Here is a 26,129-nt window from a genome sequence, read left to right as displayed (position 1 = left end):
TTTTATCATACTGCCAATTTTCTTTTCACTGAAAGGACAAGGAAAAGGAGTACGCAGAATTCTTCCCTATCTCTTTGTTCTTGTAACAGCAAATTTTATTCATGAGAAGGAACTGCATGTAGCTTGTGAACATAATGTTACCATACTGGGCTTTTAAATATGTTACTGCTACTGCCTAATATTTTAATTCAGTTCAGCTTAGCTGAGACCACTTAATGTAAAGGTATCAGTCATCATTTCCTCTTTTAAACTGATACAGTATCTTTTTAATTTCATTTCTGTTACCAGCACCCCCAGACAATTCATTTTATACTAACCTTCTCAGAATGGAACAAATGATGCCTTTTCTCTGTACTCTAGGCTACTCATGCTACCACCAGATGACTATGTTCAGCTACAGGGTGACATCTCTTAATAATGTGGTTAATAGAAAGAGTTTCCGAACCTTTCACTACCGTACATCTCCCTTTCAACCAATATAATCGTATAATGACAACAAGAAAAATTATGAAAAGCTTTTATCACATTCAAAGGTTTAGGTTAGAACCACTGTAGAGTAAATGTTAACCTCTTCTGGGTCCTGGCTGAGTACATCATATTTTAGTCCTGCTGCTACCAGACTTAAGCTCCAGTTAACTTTTAGTTTAAGGTTTCAGTTTTTTAGGCTACATCCTTTATCAGCGACACCCAGATTCCATTTTAACAATGCCTCAGAGAGGTAACAATTTGATATGCTACACAATGATTAACTGTCTTTGAGCTATACTGTACTGTGAAAAAAATGTGACAGCCTGTATATAAAATTCTGACGCTGCAGTGTGCAAATATGAATTCATCTTGGTAGTCAAATTGCCCTGTTACATGGTGACAGTCTTCAAAATTATATAAGCTACCAGTACAAAAATGATATAGGCTACCGGTAAAACTGACAGCTACCTGTATGTACTGCACAATGTTTAAAATGGACGTTGCCTATGTCGTGTTCTATGAAGCTAGCTACATACTTATAAGTCTGGTTAGTTTTTTGCTTGAGTTTGGTAAAAGTATCCTCACAGGACGAACCCTGGGAGCCCTGATGACATAACCTCAATGAACGCATGTTACAGAATAATACTGGAATGTTCAATACAGTTAAATTGCTTAACAATACTGCCTGGGGCCAAACAACCCTAGCATTACATGAGGGATACCTGAGCTGTACTTCACTCAACTTGGGGATATCTAATAGTTACCGTACACAGTTTAATGAAGGCTATGTCTCACTTTCCCAATTTGAAGTTATTTTCTAAATTGAAAAAAATAATCTTAATAGAAAAAAAAAATCTAAAATATTACCTGACTTAAGAGGCTCATAAATCCAATATTCCTGACTAGGGTATTTGATGGTTTACGCTACAGCAAACTAAATGTAAATCACTGCTTTCGTTTTAATGCGTTAAACCCCTCAATATGAAAATGCATTTTGTTTATTCTTGCTTCCTCCACACAGTTCTATCCATCTTATTATTATGGTCCCTCATAGTTACGGGGTTACTGGACTGTTCTTGACTCCTTCACTTTGATGGGTCTCTCCTAAGCTGCATAATACTGTCTTCAGGAAGCATTTTTTTTTTTTTTTTTTTTTTTTTTTTTTTTTTCCCAGTGGGAACAATCTTTAGGGTTTCTAGCCATTTGTTCCTCCTTTCTTACATTAAAAAATAAATCAATAAAAAAAAAAAAATAAGGTACCTGGTCAATCAGGCCCCTAAACTCATCCATCCTCAAGTCATTCTGGTTATGCGAGAATAGGTTAGGATGGGCTACATTGTTAGATTTGGTTAAAATTGGTTAGGTTAGAAAGGATGAAGTGCCTGGAGCAAGATCATCCTAAATGCCAAGTAAAATACAAAACAGTGTAGCTTGATCACACTGGAAAGTATAAAACAATAATAACAGCAAGGGTCTTGTTCACTTGTGCAAGAGGTTTTATACCTATCAGTGGTGTGGATAACGTGTGCAGGTTTAGTTATCTGGGTTAAATTTTCTTTTTATCTGACCAGAAATTATCAACCAAAGGACTACATAAAAAAACATCAGACCTAGGCAGTAAAGGAAAAGAATATTTATAGGTTCAAACATAAAGAAATGACAATGATTAGGGGGATGTGAAGTGCATCCTTGACTGACAGGCCTGGGGGGGACTAGGATTAAGACTGAAGAGTTGAGGAAGGATGGGGCTGGAATGAATCCAACCTAGTCTACCCTGCAAGTCACACACTTCAGCCTTAACCTGGACTTCTATCTACCTGTCTATTGCCAGATGCCTTAACCCTTAAGAGGTGGCCACAAACAAACTGCCTCCATGTCGCCCTGTCCCCCGCCATTTCAAAGCCCTCCCTCCAGCTCACACCCCCCTCTCTCATATTGCTACCTCTCCACTTCATCCCTCCATCTCATCCTCGGCCTCCCCTTCCCTCTCCTCCCCTCCACCTCACTCATATACACTCTCCTAGTTAGTCTTGCACTCTCCATCCTCTCCATGTGGACAAACCACCTCAATGTACTGTATTTCTCTTAACACTTTCTATCACATTTACACCACAATGTTCCTTCACTTCCTCATTTGTCAGTCTGTCTCTCCATGTAACTCACATGCTCCTCTCAAATAACTCATTTCCACTTCTCTCACTCTTGACTTGTGTCCTTCCAACACAGTCCAAGCTTCACTTCTATACGTTCGAACTGATACCACAATAATCTGTACTATCATGCAGCATCTTTTTTACACCCATGCTCACTTCCCTATCTCTTGTCACTGCTTTCAAGGAACCAGCAACTTTTCTTCCTTGTTGTTCCCTTTCAAGCACTTCATCCTCCAAACTTCCATCCTTACTCATCACACTACCCAAGTACTGTACAAAAATGCACTCAAGTTTCCCATTTTCTCATCATACAACCTCACTGAACATTCACTGACTTCACTTCTCTTGAAGACCATAACTTTACTCTTCCCTACATTCACCTTTACAACCTCACTGAACATTCACTGACTTCACTTCTCTTGAAGACCATAACTTTACTCTTCCCTACATTCACCTTTACAACCTTACTGAACATTCACTGACTTCACTTCTCTTGAAGACCATAACTTTACTCTTCCCTACATTCACCTTTAAATTCTGTTTCTTACATACTCTCCCAATCTCATTCACCAAGCCTTGCAGTTCTCCTTCATCTTCACTTAACAAGACAGTATAATCTCCAAACAACAGTACAGGAAATTTCCAAACACTGCCCTCTCTCATTAGGGCCACTCCAACATCCACTGCTCTACCTTGTATCTATTTTATAACCCCATCCATATACAGACTGAACAACCATGGAGACATGACACATCTCTGTTTCAGTCCAACATTCAGATAAAAAAAATTCAATCAGTTCGCTATCCACATGCACTGCAGCCTTAGCACTCTCATACATACTCTTCATGGTATTCAACTTCCATTTGCTCCATATATTCTTAACATCTTCCACATTCCTTGTCCATCCATTTTGTCACAGGCTTTCTCCAAACCCATGAAGGCCGCATACAACTTCTTTCCTTTCTCTAGAAACTTTTCCACTACAGACCTAACAATATATATCTGATCTACACTACCTCTTCCGTTCCTAAAACTTCCCTGTTCTTCTCCAGCTAATTCCTGTTATTTCCATAACTGTCAGTAAGTATCTACCATACACTTTTCCTGTTACACTAAGAAGACAAATGCCCCTATGATTACCACACACTTCTTTTTCCCCTTTTCCTTCGTACAGGGGAATAATTATACCCGACTTCCAATCCTCTAGGACTCTACCTTCATCCCTGGCCAATCTGCACATCTTCCATATCCATTCTGCTATCTCTCCCCCATGCTTCATCATTCCACTGCACACTCCATCAATACTGGGGCTTTCACAATTTTTACTTTCTTCATTGCTTCCACCACTTCCATCCTACTGATCTCTGGAACTGACAATTAAAAGGAACAAATAGCTCTCTCCCAACATGGAATTCAATCTGCCAAACAGTATTCTTCAAGATTTTCAATGCTGTGTTATGCTGAAAAATGGCACTGGGATGAAACCGATAAGTTGGTTATGGGCCATAATCAAAAAGAGGCAAAGGTTGTATATTGCCGTTGTTGTCATGTACCACAAAATCTTTGTTAATAAGGTGGCTTTAATCTAATCATAACCCTTCGACTGCTAGGGCAGGCTTTCAACTGCACGGCCAACATTACTAATCTGACCATTCATTTCTGATTACTTCAATGCAACATCGGCTATCAATGAAATTTTTCAGCTATAACATCTGAAACAAAACGAGTTAATAAATAAACCAGTTATGTAATTTAAATCAATAACTGGCGGGGATGAGTTTAAAAAGCCCGCGGGTGGCAGTCTGTACCTGTAGGCGATGGACATGGCGTTGAAAAGCTTGGTAAGCGAGCTGTCTATGCTCACTGTCTCCACCCTGCTCTTCTTGGCATACGTGATGACCCCTGGAGCCTGTTGCTGAGGATTCTGGCCTCCTGGCACCAACTCTCCCTCAGCGTATGTGTCTCCAGGAATCTCCAGCAATACGTTCTCCTCGTCATCTTGAGCATCAGCCTCGAAATCCGACACCATAAAGTGACCGGAGTGTATGACCTCCTTGTCCCCCTTCCTCCCCATGTTGATACTCCCCCCGGTGGTTATATCCGCCGTCATATTCACATGAAATCCTCCACTAGACTCATTTTCCTCCGAAGGTCACTTGGCAGACACATCACGAAAGAGGCGCTACACACCCACCTCTCACAAAGGCTAGAGATCAACTGGCTGGCAGCGGCGCTGATTCTGAAGCGTTTAGGTGCATGGGAGGGGGAGGGGAAGCAGGAGGGATGTGAGGGGAGGAGACTTCTAATGCAGGGGATGTTGAGAGAAGTAAGGCAAGGGAAGAGACTGAAGGTGAGGGTGGAACAAAGCAGAACATTTCTGAGAAAAGCAAAACAAACTTTAAAAAAACATGGAAGCAAATTACAGAAATTTCGTGACTTTCAGTCAACTATAATCAATGCCCCTGTGCTTTACAAGCTTGTAAAAGATTTGCTGTCTGAGGTGACACCAGCAAAAAATGTGAAGTCGTGTCTGGCAATAACTATGGAACTGTTAAGTTTATAAAAATGGCCAGGACGCACCCAGCCCAGAACATTGTTTAATCCCATGGGACTCTGGTCAGTGATCTTGCTCCTGTGTGGTAGCTAGAGTCAAGGATATGAAACAAGAGTACTAGTTGGCTCAGCCATCCAAGAGCCGCTGCAGGAAAGGAGATGGTTTAGGTTCATCCTCCAGTCAACGAAGGCGCCCCCAACCTTTGACCATACACTACCCTCTCCTCCTACATTGGGCACCACTTGGAGTTAATGGAATTCAAATACTGGCCAATATACCTCAGTCCTTGTCACCGAGGGACCGCTACAGTCTTCACCGGTGTGGGTACACGGCGCGTAACATATTGGTCACCACACTCCGAGCAGATATAAACTTGATTTAAAAAAAAAAAAAAAAAGAGGCACCATACCCTTTGCCGGTTACTGCGAGAGATCCCCCTACGAGGGCACTTTATAACCGGTAGGCCAAAGCTAGGGACAGGTTTGTCCCATTTCAGCCCTACCTGTCCCTGCTTGTACCCTCTGAAAACATGGATTTCTGATATACCCTACTTTCCAAGACCCTGTGGAGCGTTGAAACGTGCTACAATGTCACTGCTGAGGTCGACCTGGTGTACCAGCATATTTCTGTGATCATAGCTTGGCAGATTTTTGTCCGTTATTTTATTTTGCATACCTTAGTGGCAGAATAAGACGGAACTTGGGCTTGACGTCCATACTGCATGAGTAGCTTCATTATTTTTGGCATTCTAACCAAAACCAGGCATTTATTAAACCACCATGCACCTGCCGTAATCTCTGGCTGTGGGTGGACTAGTGAGAGTGAGTGCAGGGTGGTCCCATTTGCAGGAAGGTTTGGGATTGGTGGCAGCCCTGAGCCTACCACCCTATGATATCACCAATCAGTGTAGGGAAGGTGCAGCAAAGTAATGTCTTCATGTGGTGGCACTCATATAGCTGGGCAGACTGTCTGCTTTTACAAACAACAAACATTCCTCGACTCCCTGTCCTGAAATAATAATAGTGGAATACTGGGGAAAGACAACTTCAGCCTGCAGTTCACCAGATTCATATTCAAATGAGTCTGGAGGTCACAACACCATCCACAAAACACCAACACATGTTTCATGATTCACTATTTCTTATCCTATCTACTCATTGCAACCTAGGCAACACATATTTCATCACAGCCTTATGCTAGATGTGGTTTACCATCCATAAATATTAAACACCAAACAATCATGCTAAACTCTTTATTTTTCATTTCATTTTTGAAGGAAAATACTGCACTCTGTAATCAACTGACATATATACTGTATATTGTACCATAAACTAAAATGTAACATACATGTGTACCTGTTGTTCTCCAATCTCTATAACCATCAGCTACTTAAAACTGTGCAATCTTCAAAGGAACAGCCTTTACCCCTTTTAATCCAATGACATTCTTACTACCTCCAGGTTTTATTAGGCTTGGAGAAGCATTTGGAACTGGAGGGATAAGACTGTTCCATTAACTCATTCACTACTGGAGGTCCTTGCTAAGTTGAATAAAATTGACTGGCAGTAGTGAGAAAATATTACTGAAAGTACATTATAACATCATACTGAGGGTTTAAAGCAATATCTGTGATTAAAGAAATCCAAATTCTGATACTGTACTACAGAATACTGTACAGTATTTAGCAAAGAAATTTTTACAATGCAGATTCTGTATATACTTTATACACATATAAAATCTACTGTACATAGAAAATATAACTCCATAATGCACAAATATGGCAATGTTAGCCTAATTATTATAGTGCTTACCTACACTTGTCACTTCTATATGAAATATGCTACAGGCTGTTCTTGTTATAAGCCAGGGATGTGTTCCAATGTATCAATGTTTTTTGTAAAACTGGTTATCTAAAAGAGGGGAACTGGCAAATCAGCTTTATTGGTTCCAATGGAACTTTAATTTGCAATTTTTCTGTAATTTACGTGGCTTTGCTTGGGAAAAACAAAAAAGTAAGTTATTGGAGCTTATAACAAGGATGTACTGTACAGCCATAGGCCACTTGGAAATTATGCACAATGAGTGATGGTGTTTAGGGCCAAACTCCATGGGGCATGGAAGCTTTGTAACATCTTTTCCATAGCCAGCAACTTACTTTACATTATTTACTGTACACCCAGACTTTCTCTTCTAATTTATATTTTATCAACATACATTGCATCAATATTGGAGAATATTCAGGTGTAGTGTAAGGTAATGAGCAGAGTAAATTACCAGGAATGAGTTATCACAAAATCTTCAAGCCACCAACAATACGACCAACTGACATGCACCACCATCTCCACTATTACAGTCAGGTTAAGAACAGTCAGTCCTCAATTAAAGTCTGTGGGCCAGAATTATGCTTGCTGGTTTCAGAAGCTCCCTAGCATCTTTTCTTAACCAATTTCTGCATGTGGCATGTTAATACTCTCTTGTATCCTGTTTGTGGAATCTATGCTGATACATGTAAATAGCACATACTAGGACATTAATGGGTAATTTGCAAAATAAATGGTTAAGGAAGCAGTGCTAGGAAGCCTGCTTAGATGACAATAATACGGGCCAAGGATGTGCTCAAGTAAAAACATTACTTCAAGAGAAACAACCTTTGGTGAAAATATGCTTCTACATAAAAGATGAGGGGTTAAAAGGGCAGAGAGCATTCATCTCTGACTTCAAAATGATTTTGTGATGATTCAAGAGCAACTTTAAATGATTCACATGTCTTAATTCATCAGTAACTTAATTAATAAACAACTTTAATCGAGGATTACCTGTATATGTTGTCACAGAGAAGTAATAGGATGTCTGGAAGTGGAAAAAAGGTTCGTTTTTTTCTTCCACAGGGTTACATTTTATGTAAATATTCTGCACATGGGGATTTTATTTCAACAAACCCAAAACTGGTTATTTCAATCAAAGAAAACACCCAGCAGTAAAAAATGTAAAACAAATATGTGATGCTTACTGAACAATTAACTGATATGACAACCACTCAAAGGTTTGACAGCATAGGTTTCAATTGAAAAGTTCATAATCTCAGAAAAGTTCATCTCAGAAGTAATGTATATTTATAACCATTACTAGAATCAATAATTATAGCACTGCAACACCAACAAAATTATCCCAAAGAAATGCTTGTAAAACATTGCATTCTTACTTAGAAACTCTTCATAATGAGTAATGATTTACTTCAAATTTATTGTTTTCCTTTTCAAGCAAGTTTTCCACAGATATTTATAAAAGTACTATGAGACTTTATGTAGAACTGTGGATTCATTCAAGACCTGTTATAAAGGGCAACGTATAAAGGAGCAGCGGTCAGTGTTGGTGTTGCCCTCTGATGACAAGAAAAAAAAAAAAAAAAAATACACAACAGTATGCAAAACAGTACAGGTATGCACTACAGTAAGACATCTGGATAATGCATGTACTGTACATATCCATGGAAAGAACCACTGAAATACTGAAAAAATAACAGTTAACCCCCTTCAATCTAATGATGCATTTTTAGTTTTACTCATGCTACCTTTTGATGTTACAATATTCAGCTTTCAGATGAGAAATCATGCTGTGAAGGCATTCATGAAGATTTTCTAATCCTGTCACTAAAATTGGTCTCAAGTAAAAAAATATCAAGAAACATCAATAATAAACATAGATAGTACTGTACAGCATCAGATTGGTGGAATTAAATAACATCTACAGACCATGTGCAGTACGTTTAGTCCATTCCAAATCAGAACACACTGGGCCATGACTTGCATCCTTCCACAACTGACCACACTCCCTCACTACTCCATCCCAGATTCATCATCATCAACCCCCTATGATCGTAACTTGTAACGGAAAATACAGTGGTTTCATGTTATGGGGTTAGACTGAGGGAGTATGAGGAGGTGTGGAGGAATGTAAGTTATGGCCATTTGCAAGTGTAAATCACAATGAATTTTTATACTAATGGCTACAGTGTCAAATGTAATCTAATGGCTAAACAGTGGGTATATAATCTGGACTTGCAAGACTTCTTGCTCAAGGAATATCAAGCTTAAAATAAGAGATCCATGACTTTTAACTTATGGCTTAAAAGTACTGAAAAGAAAAAGAGAAAAAATCCTATACTGTACACAGCAACATAAAGAGCAAGAGTTCCATCCTGTGAGTATTTGTACATCATTCATGCGAGTGACGCCATTATGTTGCATAGTTCGTGTTGCGAGTTAAACTTTAATTTGAGCTGAAAATTTAACATTCCTATGTGTAATGCATCATCATCATCATCATCATCATCACCACCTCCACCATCACCACCATCATTGCCACTGCCACCACCACCACCAATCTGACCTTTTCTCACACCTAAGGACAGGGTGGGGCTAAGGTCCCTCTTTTGTGTAATGCATAACTGAGTATTAACACCTTGATTTTGGGTGATGTCCTTATTATTTTACTCTTGCTGCTACCTGACAATTACCTTATTATTTTACTCTTGCTGCTACCTGACAATTACCTTATTATTTTACTCTTGCTGCTACCTGACAATCATCTTAGGAAAGCCCTATCGTACTGAAGGAGTTTTTTATATTCTTTTTACTCTAACTTGGTCTAAAACGGTCATCTCTCCACCTTATATACTACTATAACCAGTAACAAGAGATTACCATTAGAATATGATACATGTCATGAAGTGCTATGGAATGAATGTAGAGCCATATTACCAACTTCTTTTGCCAATAAGTTACAGGAAATAGCTGAGTAAGGAGAAAATCTGAATCGGGTTAAAAACAAATGCTATATCTAACCCCTACAGTTTGAGAAGTTCATCCTAAGATTAATAAAATTACCAGAAGATGGCGAGAATAAAATGAAAAAGGCATCTCCCTGCACATTGTGCTATACATCACACGATTATCTTTCTACACAACAATACACTAACTACTGTCATTAAAGTGCAGTGAAGTTACCCTTAGCCCTGAGTTATTTCTGACCACTGTACAGAAATACATACCAGAAAATGTTCCCCTCCAACTATGGAAGATAACTGTACTGACCAAGTACATTTCTGTATAAATAAATTTACTATCTAGTTAGTGTACTGTACTTTATGACATTTTTTTCAGATTTATTAGCATCCTTCAACGTAACAAGTCTAAAAACAAAACATTAATGTATCTTAAATCTGTTTGTGAATTGGTATTAAAAAAATACAATTACATCAATAAGTCTTAGATCTGTTTGTGAACCTACTTAAAAAAAAAAAAAAAGTCTCAGATTGGCCCAGTAGAGTCTGCCAGTGAAGCTTGGTTCAACTTTCAATGCTTACCAACTGTTTACAGCAAATGTTTTCATATTACCAATAAGCTGTGCATTGAAACATACAAAAAAATCATTATCTTTAAAATAGCCAACTTAAGCAGTCTCACCAGATCAATTAACCAATTTATAATACATGGTAAGGAGACAGGAAAGGAATGGAAGGAAGTGACCTTAAGACACATCATCTGACTACTGTGGGCAAAATTAAATTCATGTATTCCATCAATCTTCCTCTCCAGCATAAGTGCACAATCTAATGGCTGAAAACTTGTCATGAGCATAGGTACTGCACCACTGTCTTCTGTTCTAATGCTTGTCAGTTCCTTAACTCAGATGTCTAATCTTTTACTGACTAAAAAAAGGGAACTGTATGTTCAACCACTAGGCAAGCACTTGCATACACTGTATAATTTTACTGTGGTTATGGCAAAAGTCACTACTGTATTTCTTTTCTGCTCTGCTGGGACAAGTGAAATGGCCCATATCAATGTTGCTTGCCTGATACCCAAAAGCTTTGAAACAATGAACAGTGACAGGATTAAAACTTACCAATTAATCAGGAATGTAAACACAGGTCACTCAGAACCTTGATGTATCTAACATCTGTAGATATTTCAAATCAAAGTTGTGTTGCACATCAGAAAACTACTGAATCATCAACTTTCTACACCTGTGTGATGCTAACCAAACAAGGAAAATTCTATGTTTATAAAATATTAATAGTGTTCCACAGCTATAAGGCATGTTTAAATAAACCAAACTAAACTGCTTAGTAATGTGATTAATAGAGACCAATAGTCCTCCTGATTATATTACAGTCAAAATCTTAGAAGAATAATATGACGGAATTAACACCGGTTGTAAAAACACTGGTGATTATTGCAGTTACTACATCAACTGACCAATAATAATTGAGACTATGACAGGTCTAATCAAGTCAAGGATGGCAGATACCTGACCAGGGATCCCAACCCATGTTTAATACAGTGAGGCCTTGCTTTTACAGACCTGTTTATACCAGACTTTAGGTATGATGGGCTCCCTGACCCTATCATATACCAAACGAAGGTTGGTTTAGGGAGTGCATCCAGTGGCCCACTGGACAAATTTCTTAAATACTGAACCCAGGCCCAGCAATTCCTCTTCAAAATTATCTATTGAAATGTGGGCCAACACTAGTTTTGTATTGCTTATTGATCTATTGTATCTAGGAACAGGCAACACCCACACAACACTGATTTATTGACATCTTATAATTTTTCCTACATGGGGTATCTACTGGACCATTTTTCATTTATTGTACTGTATACCGATCCTAGGTTCACACATCCTATATAAAAACAAACTACTGTACTGGATATACTATCCGCTATTCCCCCAATTAGTCTGTTATAACGAGGTCTCACTGTAGTAATAAATCAAGGGTAAATTCCAGTCCCATCTTACCCTCCATGAGGTGTAAGGGCTCAATGTTAAGAAATGGCAGTCCAGCAGATTAATGAGTACATGACTAACCTACTTCCCTTAATGGCATCACATGATCAGTAAACTTTCATTCATCTCTCTGGGACTGAGGCTAAGCACATATCTAGACCATTATGTCAAGTAGGGCACTTCAACCACTCAGACCCCAGGCACTAACATATTTATACAATATGTCCCAAGGTAGAAATAATTTGCTGGATATTTCCCAAACCGAGTGCAATAAATGGTCTAGTACAGTATTATGATATGGTTACAATAATAGTAACAAGTTCTTTATCCGACGTCCATTAAATAATCCCACCACATTACATAACAATGTATGTTACACTGTGCACTTTTATATCCAATGCAACACACTGATATGAATGTAACCTCAGCACTAAGAGAAGGTACTGTATAGTATCATATATCTTTCTACATTCAGGAACATATCATAGAAATCAATACATCTGTAAGCAGACTACATGTCACACTACTCTCAATACCCTGCTGTAAATATAATGATTGCAGTATAGCACACACTCTATAGCAAAGTCTTCATTTAACAATCTTCCTCTTTTAGAACAGACTTAGTAACATACCATGGTGGGTCCATTATACTTGCATCACACACATATTATAATGTAGGCTTTTTTTGCTTGCTGTAGAGTACTTTTCAAACCCACCAAAACATTGCTCATTCACAAATAATCTTCTTAAACTATGATTACTCATTTTAATTAAACTAAAAATGCAAAATTTTACTACTACAAGACAAACCTCTGGACTTACAGATGTAACTTCGTTTTCCTTTTTAGAATTTAAGGCTCCAATTCACTGTGACACTCACCTGACTTGCACTTAAATCTGGGGAATTACGCAAAACAAAAAACACCAGTGTGTATTGCTTTGTTACTAGGCATTCAAAAGCTAACACAATACTGTAAACAAACAATAGACACAGATGAGATGGTGAGGTTAATTTACAAACTGATGTCACTGATCAAGGTGAAATTGAGGTTAAAGATAGCTCTTCTGTATAGCTATCTTAAGCTAGGTCCAGATTTCTTGACAGTTGGCACTTGCCAAAAGAATGTTTTTCTCGAGAAATCTTCTCATGAAACACTACTGGGCAATGCTTAGCACTGCATTTCCTGTCTTCCATCCTGAATGTCATGTGCTTCCATTTGCATGAATGTGTTTTGCAATTTCACTACATACCTCGTGGTCTTCCTTCCTTCTCTACATGCTTATGTTTAGCTCCACTCAAGTTAACCCAAGGTATGGTGCTGATGTGCGTCAGGGCCAAGGATCATATTCTAGGTGGCACTGCAGGCTTCAAAGCACCTTTTTCTCAGTGATTTATTAAGCCTATTACACCAACATTATCTTTTACATTAATTATATACTGTACTTTCAGTACAGGCTTAGTTCACCTCAGTAATGCAAAAGATAAGGTGTACTGGTAATACTGTATGTAAATCAAGCTGCTTGGGAAGAGGTGCTATAAAATAAAATCTCCTTTGCCACAGAGGACACAGCCCCATATGCATAGGAAATAATTGTTCCTGGTACATATCAACCCCTTCAATACAATTACATGTTTATACTTCAAATAATTTTATTCAGTTTAGGGCAAAAAATCAGGTTGTAAATGGGTTAATGGAGACTGTTTCTAACTCCATCACAACAAATGACTTCTCGAAAGTTAACAAAATCAGCTGGAGAAGGCAAGAATATAAAAAGTAAACCATATCAACTATGATGAGAAATTGGGTAATTCTGGGGTAGGAAGGGACTGATTTACAAGAAGGCCCAAACCTGTGAACTTCTTTTTTACATATTTTTAAAATACATTCTGTATTCATGATCTTCTTATTCACAACAACAGAATCACAGAACTGCTGTAGTGAGCCATATAAAAACCTGCTAACCTGGTAGTCATGTGGAGTACAGTATTCTTATTAGATCAACGGCTACTTGGTGGATTAAGATCCTACAGTAGCACCTTCCCACTGCAACCGTGTCACATGCTGGCTGCAATAATACAACAATAAACAACTGTACTGTGAATACATACATGAGATTGCAACCATGTGCCTGGAGAAGGATTGATTTACCTTTAAATTAAAGTAAATCTTTCAACCTGCACAATTTCAACACTTCACAAAACATGTCTCTCACAAAAACATTCACAAAAATCACTCTTTTTTTACAAACATTCAAAATATTACCAAGCATTCAAACTGTGCTCAGGAAAATAACATAACCTACTACTACTCAATGATCACAATCTGTGTATAAAGAGCAGATTACTAAAATACAGTTTCATGATGTGACTAGAGATAACTGTATAACTGGAAAAATGCCTGGCTGCAACTGTCATTTGTACACATCTCTACTGACTGCAACAACAAGAACATTGCAGTCAAATACAGTCTTATATTATGTTCATTGGCCACAAAATACTACACACTGTATCTAACATACAGTTTAAGCATTTACCCAACTTGCAATTTACATGCATATCTGCACAGTACATATGAAAATAAAAAATACAGAACAGGGTTCTGCACAGCCAAAAACCTACTTTTCCTGTCTAGAAGTCATGAAAGCATCTAAAGGAAAGTGATGTAGCTACCATTAATGTCTGCCACACTTACGTGCTGTGGTAAATATAAAAACTGTTTCATCCCTAAAGTTTCACAGAATCTGGCACAGGATGCATTTGCAGGGGCACAAGTGCTGGTTACTGTTTATTTAATCAGTCTGACACAATTCCAGCTGCAGGCAAACTGGGTTTGGAAACCTAATGCACTCCATTTTCGTAAGGTGAGCACCATTAGGAGGTATAAATTACCCAAACCCTCAGGTGGGAAATACAGTCAGATGCCAGCATGACAGGAAGCAGAGGAGGACAATAATAAAAATGCACACTCGATCAAGGTGTCAGTGTACACTTTGCATGAAATATTTGATACCACAATGATGAATACAGTACTGCAAAAGGATCAGCATTCTTAGCCTTGCTGATGCACATTGTTGCTTACTAAACTCTTTTCACCTTATCTTGGCCCAATTTGTTTTCTTTTGCAGTGTATTCCACTTAATGTAACAGCAGAATCAGGCAATGCTATGGTTCTGTATCCTTTCCAAAGCACTCCTTCATGAATAGTAACATATTCCAGTGTTAATTTATTGTTGTACCTAAGTATTCAAGACACAGAGCTGACAACGTTGAATATAAAGAGTATAGCGGCATTTTCTGTCTTATCCAATGAATTATTGTATGTTCACACATGAAAACATATATTACTTTCTTGGACACTGCGAGTTGTACCAATCCATTAGGATATCGTTAGACCCCTCCTGCATGACACTTTTTTGACTGCATGTACAGAGCCTCCTAGTTCCATGCTTAAAGAGTTGTGAAATATGACATTGCTGTAATTGTTTATATACTACTGGATTTTTTTTAACTGCTAGGAAGAAGGAACAAAAGGCCAGAAGTCCACAAAATTGTTTCCTCCACGAAAAACTAAAACAAGACGACACAGAGCCAAATTCAGGATCCGTTCATTTTGAGATACATGCACACATGCACACAGCCACACGCGCGCGCACACACACACACAGAAACATAACTTTCTTGCACTTTGCGGAGTTAAAGACATAAGTTGCATTTGTCGGCTACGAATAAAAGAACTAGCAAAATAATTAATGAACATCTATACTCTGTCCACTTTAACTAGGCTTAAAACTGTCATCTCTATCTTGAATGCTGAGCTGTCGTAAGAGAGTAACTCTAGGATATGGTACTATTCATGAAGGTATTGTTTTTTTTTCCCACTGAGGTAAGTGAAATAAGCTGCAAAATGAAAAAAACCTTCACCAAGTTAGGGTGGACGAACTATACCAAATTCAGATATTAGTAAGATAATGTGCTCTTACCATCACTGGGAGGAACATGTGGGGCAAAAGTATTGCTGGGGCGTGCCAGAGACACCAAGTGCAACAACGCAATAATATTAAATACGGCAAAAAATTATGAAACAGTGAACTGGGAGTCACTGCCACCTTTACTATTTTCCCACTGAAGGATGGAGCAAAGGGCTTACCCAACATGTTATCAGGCTGTTAGCTTTACTGGGTCACTTTACTAACACTGCACCTTTTCTCATCCCTAGAAAACAGCATGAGAATGTACCTGCACACTGTGAGACTTTCTGCCATACCCAAACTTAATCCAACACCTTGGAGACTTTGATCAAGTGACTGAAGCAAATACAATAATAACAACTACGTCCCTCAGGGGAAGCAGCAATATTATGTGCATTCGCAAAATAACCCTTGGGAAAAACTGCAAGCATGCCACAGAGAGAGAGAGAGAGAGAGAGAGAGAGAGAGAGAGAGAGAGGAAAATACCAATTATATAAAAAATTTAAATTTAATTTAAAATAGCATGTGAACCAAATGTAAAAAGGAACTTAAAAACTAAGAATTAAGGATAACAGTACAGAAAGGGCATAGAACCTACATACAAATGATGCAGAGAGAGGAGAGACACAGAACTGTAGACATTTAGGTGGCAGAGCAATGTAGTGAATAAGTGTTATGTGGGAGGCGTGGCAGGGATCACTCTGGACTAATTCAAGTCAATAGCGGCCTTGGCTCCAACACCCCCTGCATGTTCAGCCAATGTACAATGAGGTTACAGAAATTGTTTCCTGGACTGACAGTGCTATACTGGTTTCTTCACTGTCCCAGCACCTGAGTGTGGAGGATGCTGGCAGTGATTAAGTCTCTTTCATTTACCTGCCATAATGACTGACTAGACAAAAAATTTTCTACATATATTTTCCACATACAGGAGTACAGTTACAGTACATACTGGAAAAATATATATTTATGCAATCTACACATTAAACCAACATCGCATCTACCTAAAGTATATTTTAATTACAAATGTGAATATCATAATACTGTAACTACTGGGTACAGGGCTGTGGAGAGAGAGAGAAAAGAAAAATAAAATCCTTCAATTATTGAAGTATAAACTTCACATCATGGGCAGTGCAGGTACACACACACACACACACACACACACACACACACACACACACACACACACACACACAATACATACAAACTTACTGTCACGAAATCACTGATGGCACATGCACACTTAAAATCAGTACGGAATCACATTCACTTCAAAATAATTATAATTCAAAGCACATTTACATATACAGTACAAGGAGACACATCAAACCATCCAATACTTCACTACACCATCTGGAGCATGAAGGACACATTCATTTCAAAGCAATTAAGCTTCAAAACATCTAGTTAAACACACACACACACACACACACACACACACACACACACACACACACACACACACAAATTGCAACATTTTGTAAATCTGATATTTGCTACAAGATTTAGGACGGAAATCATACTCTCCTTTCCTCAATACTGTATATCAGAATATTTATATATGACTCACCCTTATCTGACTTTCAAAATATGTATTTTGCCTTATGCCACAACCACACAGGAGGCAGGCAAGCACATGCTGGAGTTTTTGCTGCACTATAACACATACAAGTGAGCATACTAACAGCAGCCATGTTCATATGAAAATGTGAGCCTGCATAGGCTCAGGCAACAAATGCTTTTTTTTTTTTTTTTTTTTTTTTTTTTTTTTTTTTCCAAACCACAAAGGCAGTGGCATAAACCAGACACGAGCAGCTTGTAGGTGATGTTTCACTCAAGCTGTCTATTTGGGATACAATCAATACCAAGCATAGTGACAAAACATTTACTACACTACACAGCAGGAGGAATGAAGAAAATATAAAATTCCAACTGTAGTGTGTGCTCATGCCAGCCTGTCCCAGCCCCAGCGTGCTTGCTTCCACTAACTTCCTGTGTGGCTGCCGTCTTACCCATGTTCTATCTATTATCATCATCCTTATCCACTAATCATTTCAATCACCATTCTTCCAAAGTTTGGGAAGGCAATCTACAACTAAAAGAGAAAGTATCCATCCATCCATTATTCAATCCTTTCCTGCCACACCAGCAGCATTAAAAAAAAAAGAAAAAAAGAATTTAATTATAAACAATTAACTCTTTACTAAATTGTGGCAATATATGACTAAAGTCTAAAATAAAATCTTAACATCGCAAGTAATTATTTCACTACTGCGCATCCACATTAACATGATCAGTAAAAGGATATCATAAAGTAATCAAACCATCATCATCATCATAGCTACCATCACTGTCATCATCATAAACACCAGCACCAACATTATTATTATTCTGAGCTTACTTCCCATGTTCACAGGGGGTGGATAAGTCTAAAGCACAGTTCTTTCTAGGGATGAGGCCAACATACAAATGCCTTGTGGTTCAGGTCCGAGGCCAGAAATAACTGTGGGTCATGAGCAAGTCTGAATCCTGAAGGTGGCCAAAGGTTTTTTCAGCATGAAGATGCTTCCATAGCATTTGCCTGGTCTTCTATCCTTTAATGTTTTGGCTATGGTAGCCTAACCTTAGGCCTCCATTCTCCAAATGAGGCAATATGAGACTGGATGTTTCCATTTGTATTTCTGACTGCAAGTACTGTACAGTAATCAGTATTTGTACAGCACAGTATTTGCATAAAAGAGTGCTGAAAAACTATGCTCTGTATCTTTATTTGCTTTGAATAGTTTACATACCCTACAGGTCTAATATAAATTACTGACTTAACCAACCTTGGGCTAAAACAATCACAAACAAGAACAGCATATATATAAATAGTGGCACTGTATGGCAAACAACTAGCAAATCCTTTACCAAATATACATATATAATATATGCATACACCTACTGGCTTAGTGGCTAGAACACCACACTCAGAGTACACAGTACTGTCACAGAGGTGATTTCAAAGCCTGAAGAACTCGGATTTTTTTAACCACATCAGTCCAATGATATATTTTTACATTTCCCAAAGAGAAAATGCCTTTTCTTTTTCTATGTTTCATCTTGGTGTTGGTGTTCTTGTTCTTACTAAAGCTCACTGCCACACCCTCAACTTCATTTCCGGGTAGACTAAAATGAAGCATTCTATGAACGTACTGCCTGAGCCCTGTATCTCAAGACACCTTTCTCAGATTCTTGTTTATGCCCTGAATGGCATTTTACAGTTCCCAAAGTATGAAGATATGAGTGCAGTACCATTCCAATAAAAGCATGCTCTACTTGGCTTGTAACAGTTACTGCATGGTACTGGGCAAGTTCAGTTCAACCTTGCCCTCTAGCCCAATACAAATGTATGAGAGAACATGGAGCTTGGGTTTAGCCAGAAGCAAAATTTGGGAAATGTCATGAATTTGCTACCTTCAGAGCTTTGACTAACTCCACACAACAATATTTTGTTTACTCGAGAAAAATCCTAGCAGTCAAAGGCTGAAATGAGTCCACTCCTCTCCATTCTACTCCAGTAACCGCATGTGATACTCCAGCACTCTTAGCACAACTTAATCCTCTGTATCCATGCTCCCTTATGATCATTATTGTACAGTAAACTCTCACTATAATGAACTAACAGGAGGAAAGCCAGGTCCATTAAAGCCAACAGTCCATTATCCGGGGGTACTCTGTAGGGTGGGATTTCAAGCACAAGTTTGAAAATAAGTGAGTACCATTGCATGTTCTAGTACTAAAATGTAAACTATACCCATCTTACACTAACATGGCCCACAATTTCACCCTTTCACAGCTTATTTCACATCCTATCATAGCACTTCATGACTAGTACAATATTACTTTAGTCTGTTATCACAACTCAGCAATCACTATGGGGAGAGGGCAATTGAAGGCCAGGTTGGAGAAAAAAGGGTGGGAATCACATACTGAAACCCACTGTGCCCCATTTCACGAACACAGTTCACTACAGCTCACTAAAGTGGACTTCATGGCATGTTAAATCCGACATCCATTATACCTGGGTCCATTATTGCAAGGGTTTACTGTATGCCACAAATTCAGTTGGCTCTTTTGTACTTTCTCGTTCCTTATTTTCTGAACCTTCTCTCTCAATGTCCTTAGCTTAATGGAAAAATAGGTCATGATGATGATGATGATGGTTCCCAGGTTAAATTTCATCATCATAAAATCAATGCAGAAACTTGTACACCCTATTTCTTTTGGCTCCTTTGTAGTCTGGTTGTCAAAATGCCAGTCTTCACTTTCCCATCAGGAAGTATGGAGTGCAGTTCTAGTGTCAACTGGGTCGTAGTCCTCTGATAAAACAGTAAAAGCCAATCCCATAAATCACCACCTTCGAGGTGTACTGGCTCCAAGCTAATCTACCATATTCCACTGCATTGCATGCACGCATGTGCACACATACACACGAAACTCCAATCACCTCTTGAGGATCGAACCTATGTACATGTCAAAGGACACTGCTCTGACTGGGACCCTCCAACCACTACACCACCTTGGGTACTCAGCAGTAAAATGCCAGCCCCCTATATCATAAGCCTGTGTGTGGGGAAATATCCATCTCCATGGGAGAGAGCCACACATACAACTGATGATGATTATGAAGATGATGATGATGATGATGATGACAATTATGATGACAACAATGACAGTGATGATGAAGTTAATAACAACTACAATGATGCTGACTGAGATGACAACAGCTACGACAATGATGATGATGTCAATGATGCACCTTTCCTACTAACTATACATCCTCTTAGTTAATTTCTTTAGCCAAAGAGAGTAATTTCTCAGTTCACTTTTGCTACTTCCAGATACTTTAACATCAGATCTCATACTGAAGGGGTTTATTAAGTCTGTATCTACATCCCTCTAGTCTGAAAAGACTACCGCAAGATGGGGCTATTCAACTCACTTTTGGCTATTTTTAATTGTAATAAGGTTTGTACTGCATTTGGGGCACTTAAAAAGTTTTACTGTATGGGTAATGAAACACAAACAATGCAAACTTCATCTGTGAAAATGGATTTAAAAATAGAAAAACACAGAAAAAGACATATTTGGAAAATAAAAATAATGTTTATCAACACCTGATGTGGGGCAACTGGACTCGGTAGACTTTCCTGCAGTGAAGCATTCAAAGTTCTCATTTGAATCGCTCCAACCTTCGATGCCTTCTTGCCCAGTATTTTCCTTTGGTTGTGTGCCTTCAGGATACACGCCTCTCCACTCTCCCCTGCTTCAGTTCATACTGAACCAGCCACAAGTTCAGTTATATACGACGATTGGTCCTCCTTCAATCCATGACTGTTGCAAGTGTTCAGCCTTGTAAACAACATATGGACTTAGGTGCTTTCTACTGGCAGTAATACAGTAGACTTTTTTTTTTTTTTTTTTTTTTATTTTTTTAAGGATGAAGGAACCAAAGGCCAGAAGCCCACAAACTGTTCCTTCCAAGAAAAAAACAAAAACAATACAACTCAGAGCCAAATTCAAGATCTGTTCATTTCAAGATGCCTGGACAGGCTGCATTTGAAAGACTGGAGATCATAGGAAGTAGGAAATACAGACAGAGGGAGACAGTTCGAGTTGACCTGTTGCATAAATGAAGGACTGGGAGTAACTGTTAACTCTTGCATTACAGAGTTGGACAGAAACGGGATGAGAGTTTGTTGCTAGACAGGTGCTACATGCCCGTCACAGAAGTGGAGGGATGCAAGCAGACAGTTCAGAGGAGCAGTGACCATTGGAGTTGTTACAGGAAAGAGATAAAGACGCAACAGTGTGGTGAAGAGACAGAGGTTGAAGGGAGCCAGTAACAGGAGGAGAGTTAATGTGATGAAAAGCCTTTCACTCCACCCTACTGAGATGAGCTGTATGTGGGGAGCCTTCTCATACATGAGAGTTGTCCTGTACACAGGGACAAATAAATCCCGTGTATAAAGTCAACAACTGTGCAGGGGTAAAGAAAGTACGGGGTCAGCTTAGCGAACCTAATCTCTTGGAAGCAGATTTTACAAGAGATGTAATATGATCTTTCCAAGATAAATCCTGAGAGAATGAAACCCCAAGTATGGACGCTGAACTCTTCATCGTATTCACAATACGCTACGCATGTTTTATACCATGCCAGAATATCTGAAGTTTTCCCTTAGGATCATCCGTGATGTTGGTTTCATCACAGTTAATAATGTTTACATGAGGTACTCCCCTAAGGTTATCTTCTAGCTTTTTAAAGTAGGCCACTACAACCTCTTCAATGAGACAACAGCTCGCTTCCTTGAAATATTTTGGCATATCCTGGAAAACAGAATGACTTTATGTCTCATCAGGAAGCCATGTACCCAGCCTATACCTGGGAGATCATCCTTGAAATCCACAAAGTAGTGTCTACAACAGTCCAGATAGTACTTGATGAAGCTGCAGTGTTTAAACTGCCCAAGAGGGCCAAATCAAATTGCCCCATTAGTCTAAAATCATAATATTTTATAAACAAAAGCAACTAACTTTCGTAGGTGGATAAACATTAATGACATTTAGCTTGTTATTATATATCCAACAGACAGTGGAGGAAAATACAATTAATCTTCTCTTTACTGTTGTAAATCACAGCTAAAAAAAATCTGAAAATAACAGGAATGAAAAATTGATCACAGCTCACTTACATTAAGCAAACTATCCCTAAATTTCATTTGCAATATAAATTAGTGATTTTAGAATATAGCACCATATGAAAGAGTCAAATAGCGTATACCTCCATTTACACAGTCTGGACCACCTGAGTCTCGTTACCCTTTATTGAGTCTAACTGCCCCAGGTGAGCTGAATATCCCCATCTTACGGTAACGGGAGATGGCATGACTACAATGAAGAAGACATCTCCAGGCTCAACTGTTTAAGTAGTCTCTAAGTATGACAAGACAATAGGAGACTAAATACTAATCAAATGAAACCTGATATGACCAAAACAAACCTAACATATTTGTCCCCAGTACCCTGCCCTAACCTAACCTAATGAGGACATGGCATACAACCTAACCTAACCTATTCTTTTCTAACCTAATGAAGACATGGCATACACCATGCATTATCCAGTCCTGAGTTGCCCCATATGAAGTGGAGAGGCCCTCGGCTTGGCTCTTCAGTCCGCACACTTAGGGCAAACAAACCAGTTTTTCACCCGAGTGGCACGACGTATGCACTGTATTCCAACCACCCTTAAAACTGGATTCTTTTGGGCTCATACCCAGCAACTTAAACCACTAGACCACCAGGTGTTTGACTGATAATTATGCATTATTCATACTTATCTTCAATACAGTACAGTAAGGCAGAGTTTCTGCTGCATTCTTTTTCTCACTCCAGCATAGTTGGCATCATAAGTCTTCTTGCATCTCCTGCTTTTATCTCTATGAACTTAAACAATGTAGTGTATATACAGCAATTGAAACTGATGACATTGATCTCTGGTCAAATAAAGTCATTAGTGTCAGTTGCTGTTGATGCACTACACCAATTTTCAAAGTTCATGGAGAGAAAAGCAGGAGAGACAACAGTACACCACAAGTTCAGCACTTCCTACAATGTAATGCACACACCAAGGCACCACAGGCCTTCAGTATGTGTCCCTTCAAAGTACTGGGACAATCTGGCAAATCCAAGTACATTATAAGAGCCATTCAATAAGAGACTTCCACATTCCTCCTTCCAACACCCTCAATCAAGAAAAATTACCTATACATGATTGTCATTCTCTAGCACATGCACACAACACATGTATGATCCATAAACTCTTAATCAAGTTGGCTTCAAATCTCAACTTGATACACTACCATCCATCCATCTATCACCCATCTACAGTAAATTAAAGATAAATTATTACTCTTCATGCCCATTACTTTCATTCCATAATACCATTGCCAGCATGAACTTATCCTGCACAATATAGAACTCTGAAATTCTGGAAGGTTTGTAATGCCTGACATCAGTAAAGCTAGTTCTGTTTCTGGTACATTCCACATACCTGAAGTGGAAAAAAGAGAGCATTGATAATGACCTACTGAGTTGCTATACACTACACTTATTCACATCATATCATCATCCAGACCTCTTTTCCCACCTGAAGATGGGGTATGGTATGCGTTGCTACACTGTACATTTATAACATCATTCTGTACTGCACATTCACATCATATAACCTTTCTGTACTGTACACTCACATCATATAACTTTCTGTACTGTACACTCACATCATATAACCTTTCTGTACTGTACACTCACATCATATAACTATTCTGTACTGTACACTTACCCACATCATATCACTATTCTTATCAGCCAGACCTCTTTTCCCATGCAAAGATGGGGTAAGGTAGGGTCCTGAATGCAAGGTACACTCACTCACAAACTAAAACGAACGTATGGTGGTGCTGCAGAACACAAAGCAGCATTACTATTCCATGATTGCCATAATGGTAAAGATTACCAAGAGCCGTAGATTACCTCCTATAAAAGATTATCATAAGCTCTGAGACCCTTTGTGTGATTCACAGTGGCAGTATATTACCTTGTTCAGGGATCACTCTCGAAGTTGCCTCATTCCTTACAATTTGGCATCTGATCGAATTTCACAGCCAGTCTGCTTCTCACCTGACGTTTGGGCTTGACTGCAACTCCATTTAACTTGTTACTATCTTGCTTCTGCTGTGCCTGTTGCTGTTCTTGATTCCTTTTTTGTTGTTGTGGCTGCTGGTCTTGTTTCTGGTGGCTTGGACTGTGAGAGTTGGCAGGACCATTGTGTGCACCAGTGCGTGTGTCAGAGGTTTGTATCTTGGGTTTACGTGGAGTCTGGTTTCTGATAACCTGTGTGGGTACAAAGGCTGATTTTGCTGGGGAGCCATTTTTGTCAGACTTTACAGGGGTTGATTTTGCTGGGGAACCACCTTTGAGAGACTTGCCACTGGTTGTAGCCTGATGACTAAGATTGTAAGACTGATGGGCGGCATTAAGCATGGACAGTATGTTGGTGTCTCCAGTGAATTGGGCTTGGGCTGAGGCTGGTTGCTGCATGGAGTGGGCAGCCGCCTCACGGAAGATATCCTGGACAGTAATCTCTCGAGTGTGCACTGGACGATGGCTGGGGACTGCAGGAGCAGCACTGGGCACAGCGGGAGGCAAATTTAGCATCTGGGAAAACGCATTAGCATGGGCCGGCCGTGGGTCATAATGATCCGAGTCAATGCGCTGTACTTGTGACCAGATATCCTGGTACAGCTGCAAACCCTGAGGCTGCTGCACACCTCCACCGCGACCTCGCCCAGCACCGGCTATCCTCTGCTGATCATGGGGTCCTGGGGGCTGGACAGGAGCATTTTGATGTCGGGGTGGGTATATGATAGAGCGAGTGGCTACATCCACAACCTTACTGAAATACTGTGGAGGCAGCACCCCTCTTCGGTCCCCTGAGCACAGAATCTGCTTCTCTCCCACACGGAAGAACTGGATGCCATCTGCCATGGCTGCCCGCACATTTATGAAGATGTAGAGCTGGTATGCTCGAGGTCCAGACTGACCCAATGGCACAAAAGGGTAGCAAGGGATTAGGCTGCGTTGGTTTCCTCGTTTCAGACCCTGCTCTTTGATGCGGCTCCATCCGGCATAAAATGTCCCATGAACTACAACTTCAACTTCATCTGGAGACTTCAACATCACCAGTTTGTCCTGAGAGTAAACAACATTAAGTTAATATTACAATAATCTACTGTATATCATCATTAAATTACGTCCTTCACAATCATATCTTTCCACTATTGTACTGCACAATTCATTCATTCCTAACAGCTGACACAGTTGTGAACAGCTCACTTCAACCATTTCACTTTTTCCCCCCCCCCCAACTAGAATTCTGGAAATGATGATTCCCAGGCCATAATTACACTACAGGGGTTATAATAATTTCAGTGTGTTCTGGTACTTTTTTCTTTCTTTGCCATCAAAATGGCTAACATGAGAATGTCCCCATTCACCAATGATTTCCCTATCAGAATACATTTGTAAACCTTTAGTAAAGTAAAAATTCACTACATATCAGGCTTTACTGCGCTGGACTATGCTTTAAAAGG

General features: G+C 39.2%; 2 protein-coding genes across 3 annotated transcripts in view; both read right to left on the bottom strand.

The window, feature by feature from the left end:
- Positions 1-4,808, bottom strand: part of Mondo (MLX interacting protein mondo) — a 146,529-nt gene extending 141,721 nt beyond the window's left edge. For both annotated transcript variants that reach the window (XM_080274892.1, XM_080274893.1), the window contains exon 1: positions 4,430-4,808. In XM_080274892.1, the coding sequence (XP_080131018.1) occupies positions 4,430-4,731 (302 nt within the window). In that variant the 5' untranslated portion in view covers positions 4,732-4,808. The remainder of the gene's footprint in view (positions 1-4,429) is intronic.
- A 12,684-nt stretch (positions 4,809-17,492) lies between these two features.
- pcm (5'-3' exoribonuclease pacman) overlaps positions 17,493-26,129 on the bottom strand; it is a 47,439-nt gene continuing 38,802 nt past the window's right edge. The window contains exons 21-22 of the mRNA XM_080275176.1: positions 24,575-25,728; positions 17,493-18,034 (exon numbers count right to left, since the gene is read on the bottom strand). Of these exons, the coding sequence (XP_080131302.1) occupies positions 24,604-25,728 (1,125 nt within the window). The 3' untranslated portion in view covers positions 17,493-18,034; positions 24,575-24,603. The remainder of the gene's footprint in view (positions 18,035-24,574; positions 25,729-26,129) is intronic.

This window comes from Coenobita brevimanus, chromosome 60, assembly GCF_032717465.1.
Source record: "Coenobita brevimanus isolate Jiangsu-jjx chromosome 60, ASM3271746v2, whole genome shotgun sequence".
In the NCBI taxonomy this organism is placed as follows: Eukaryota; Metazoa; Arthropoda; class Malacostraca; order Decapoda; family Coenobitidae; genus Coenobita; species Coenobita brevimanus.
The sequence above is the reverse complement of the archived record's forward strand: the minus strand, read 5'-3'. Positions and strand labels throughout refer to the sequence as shown.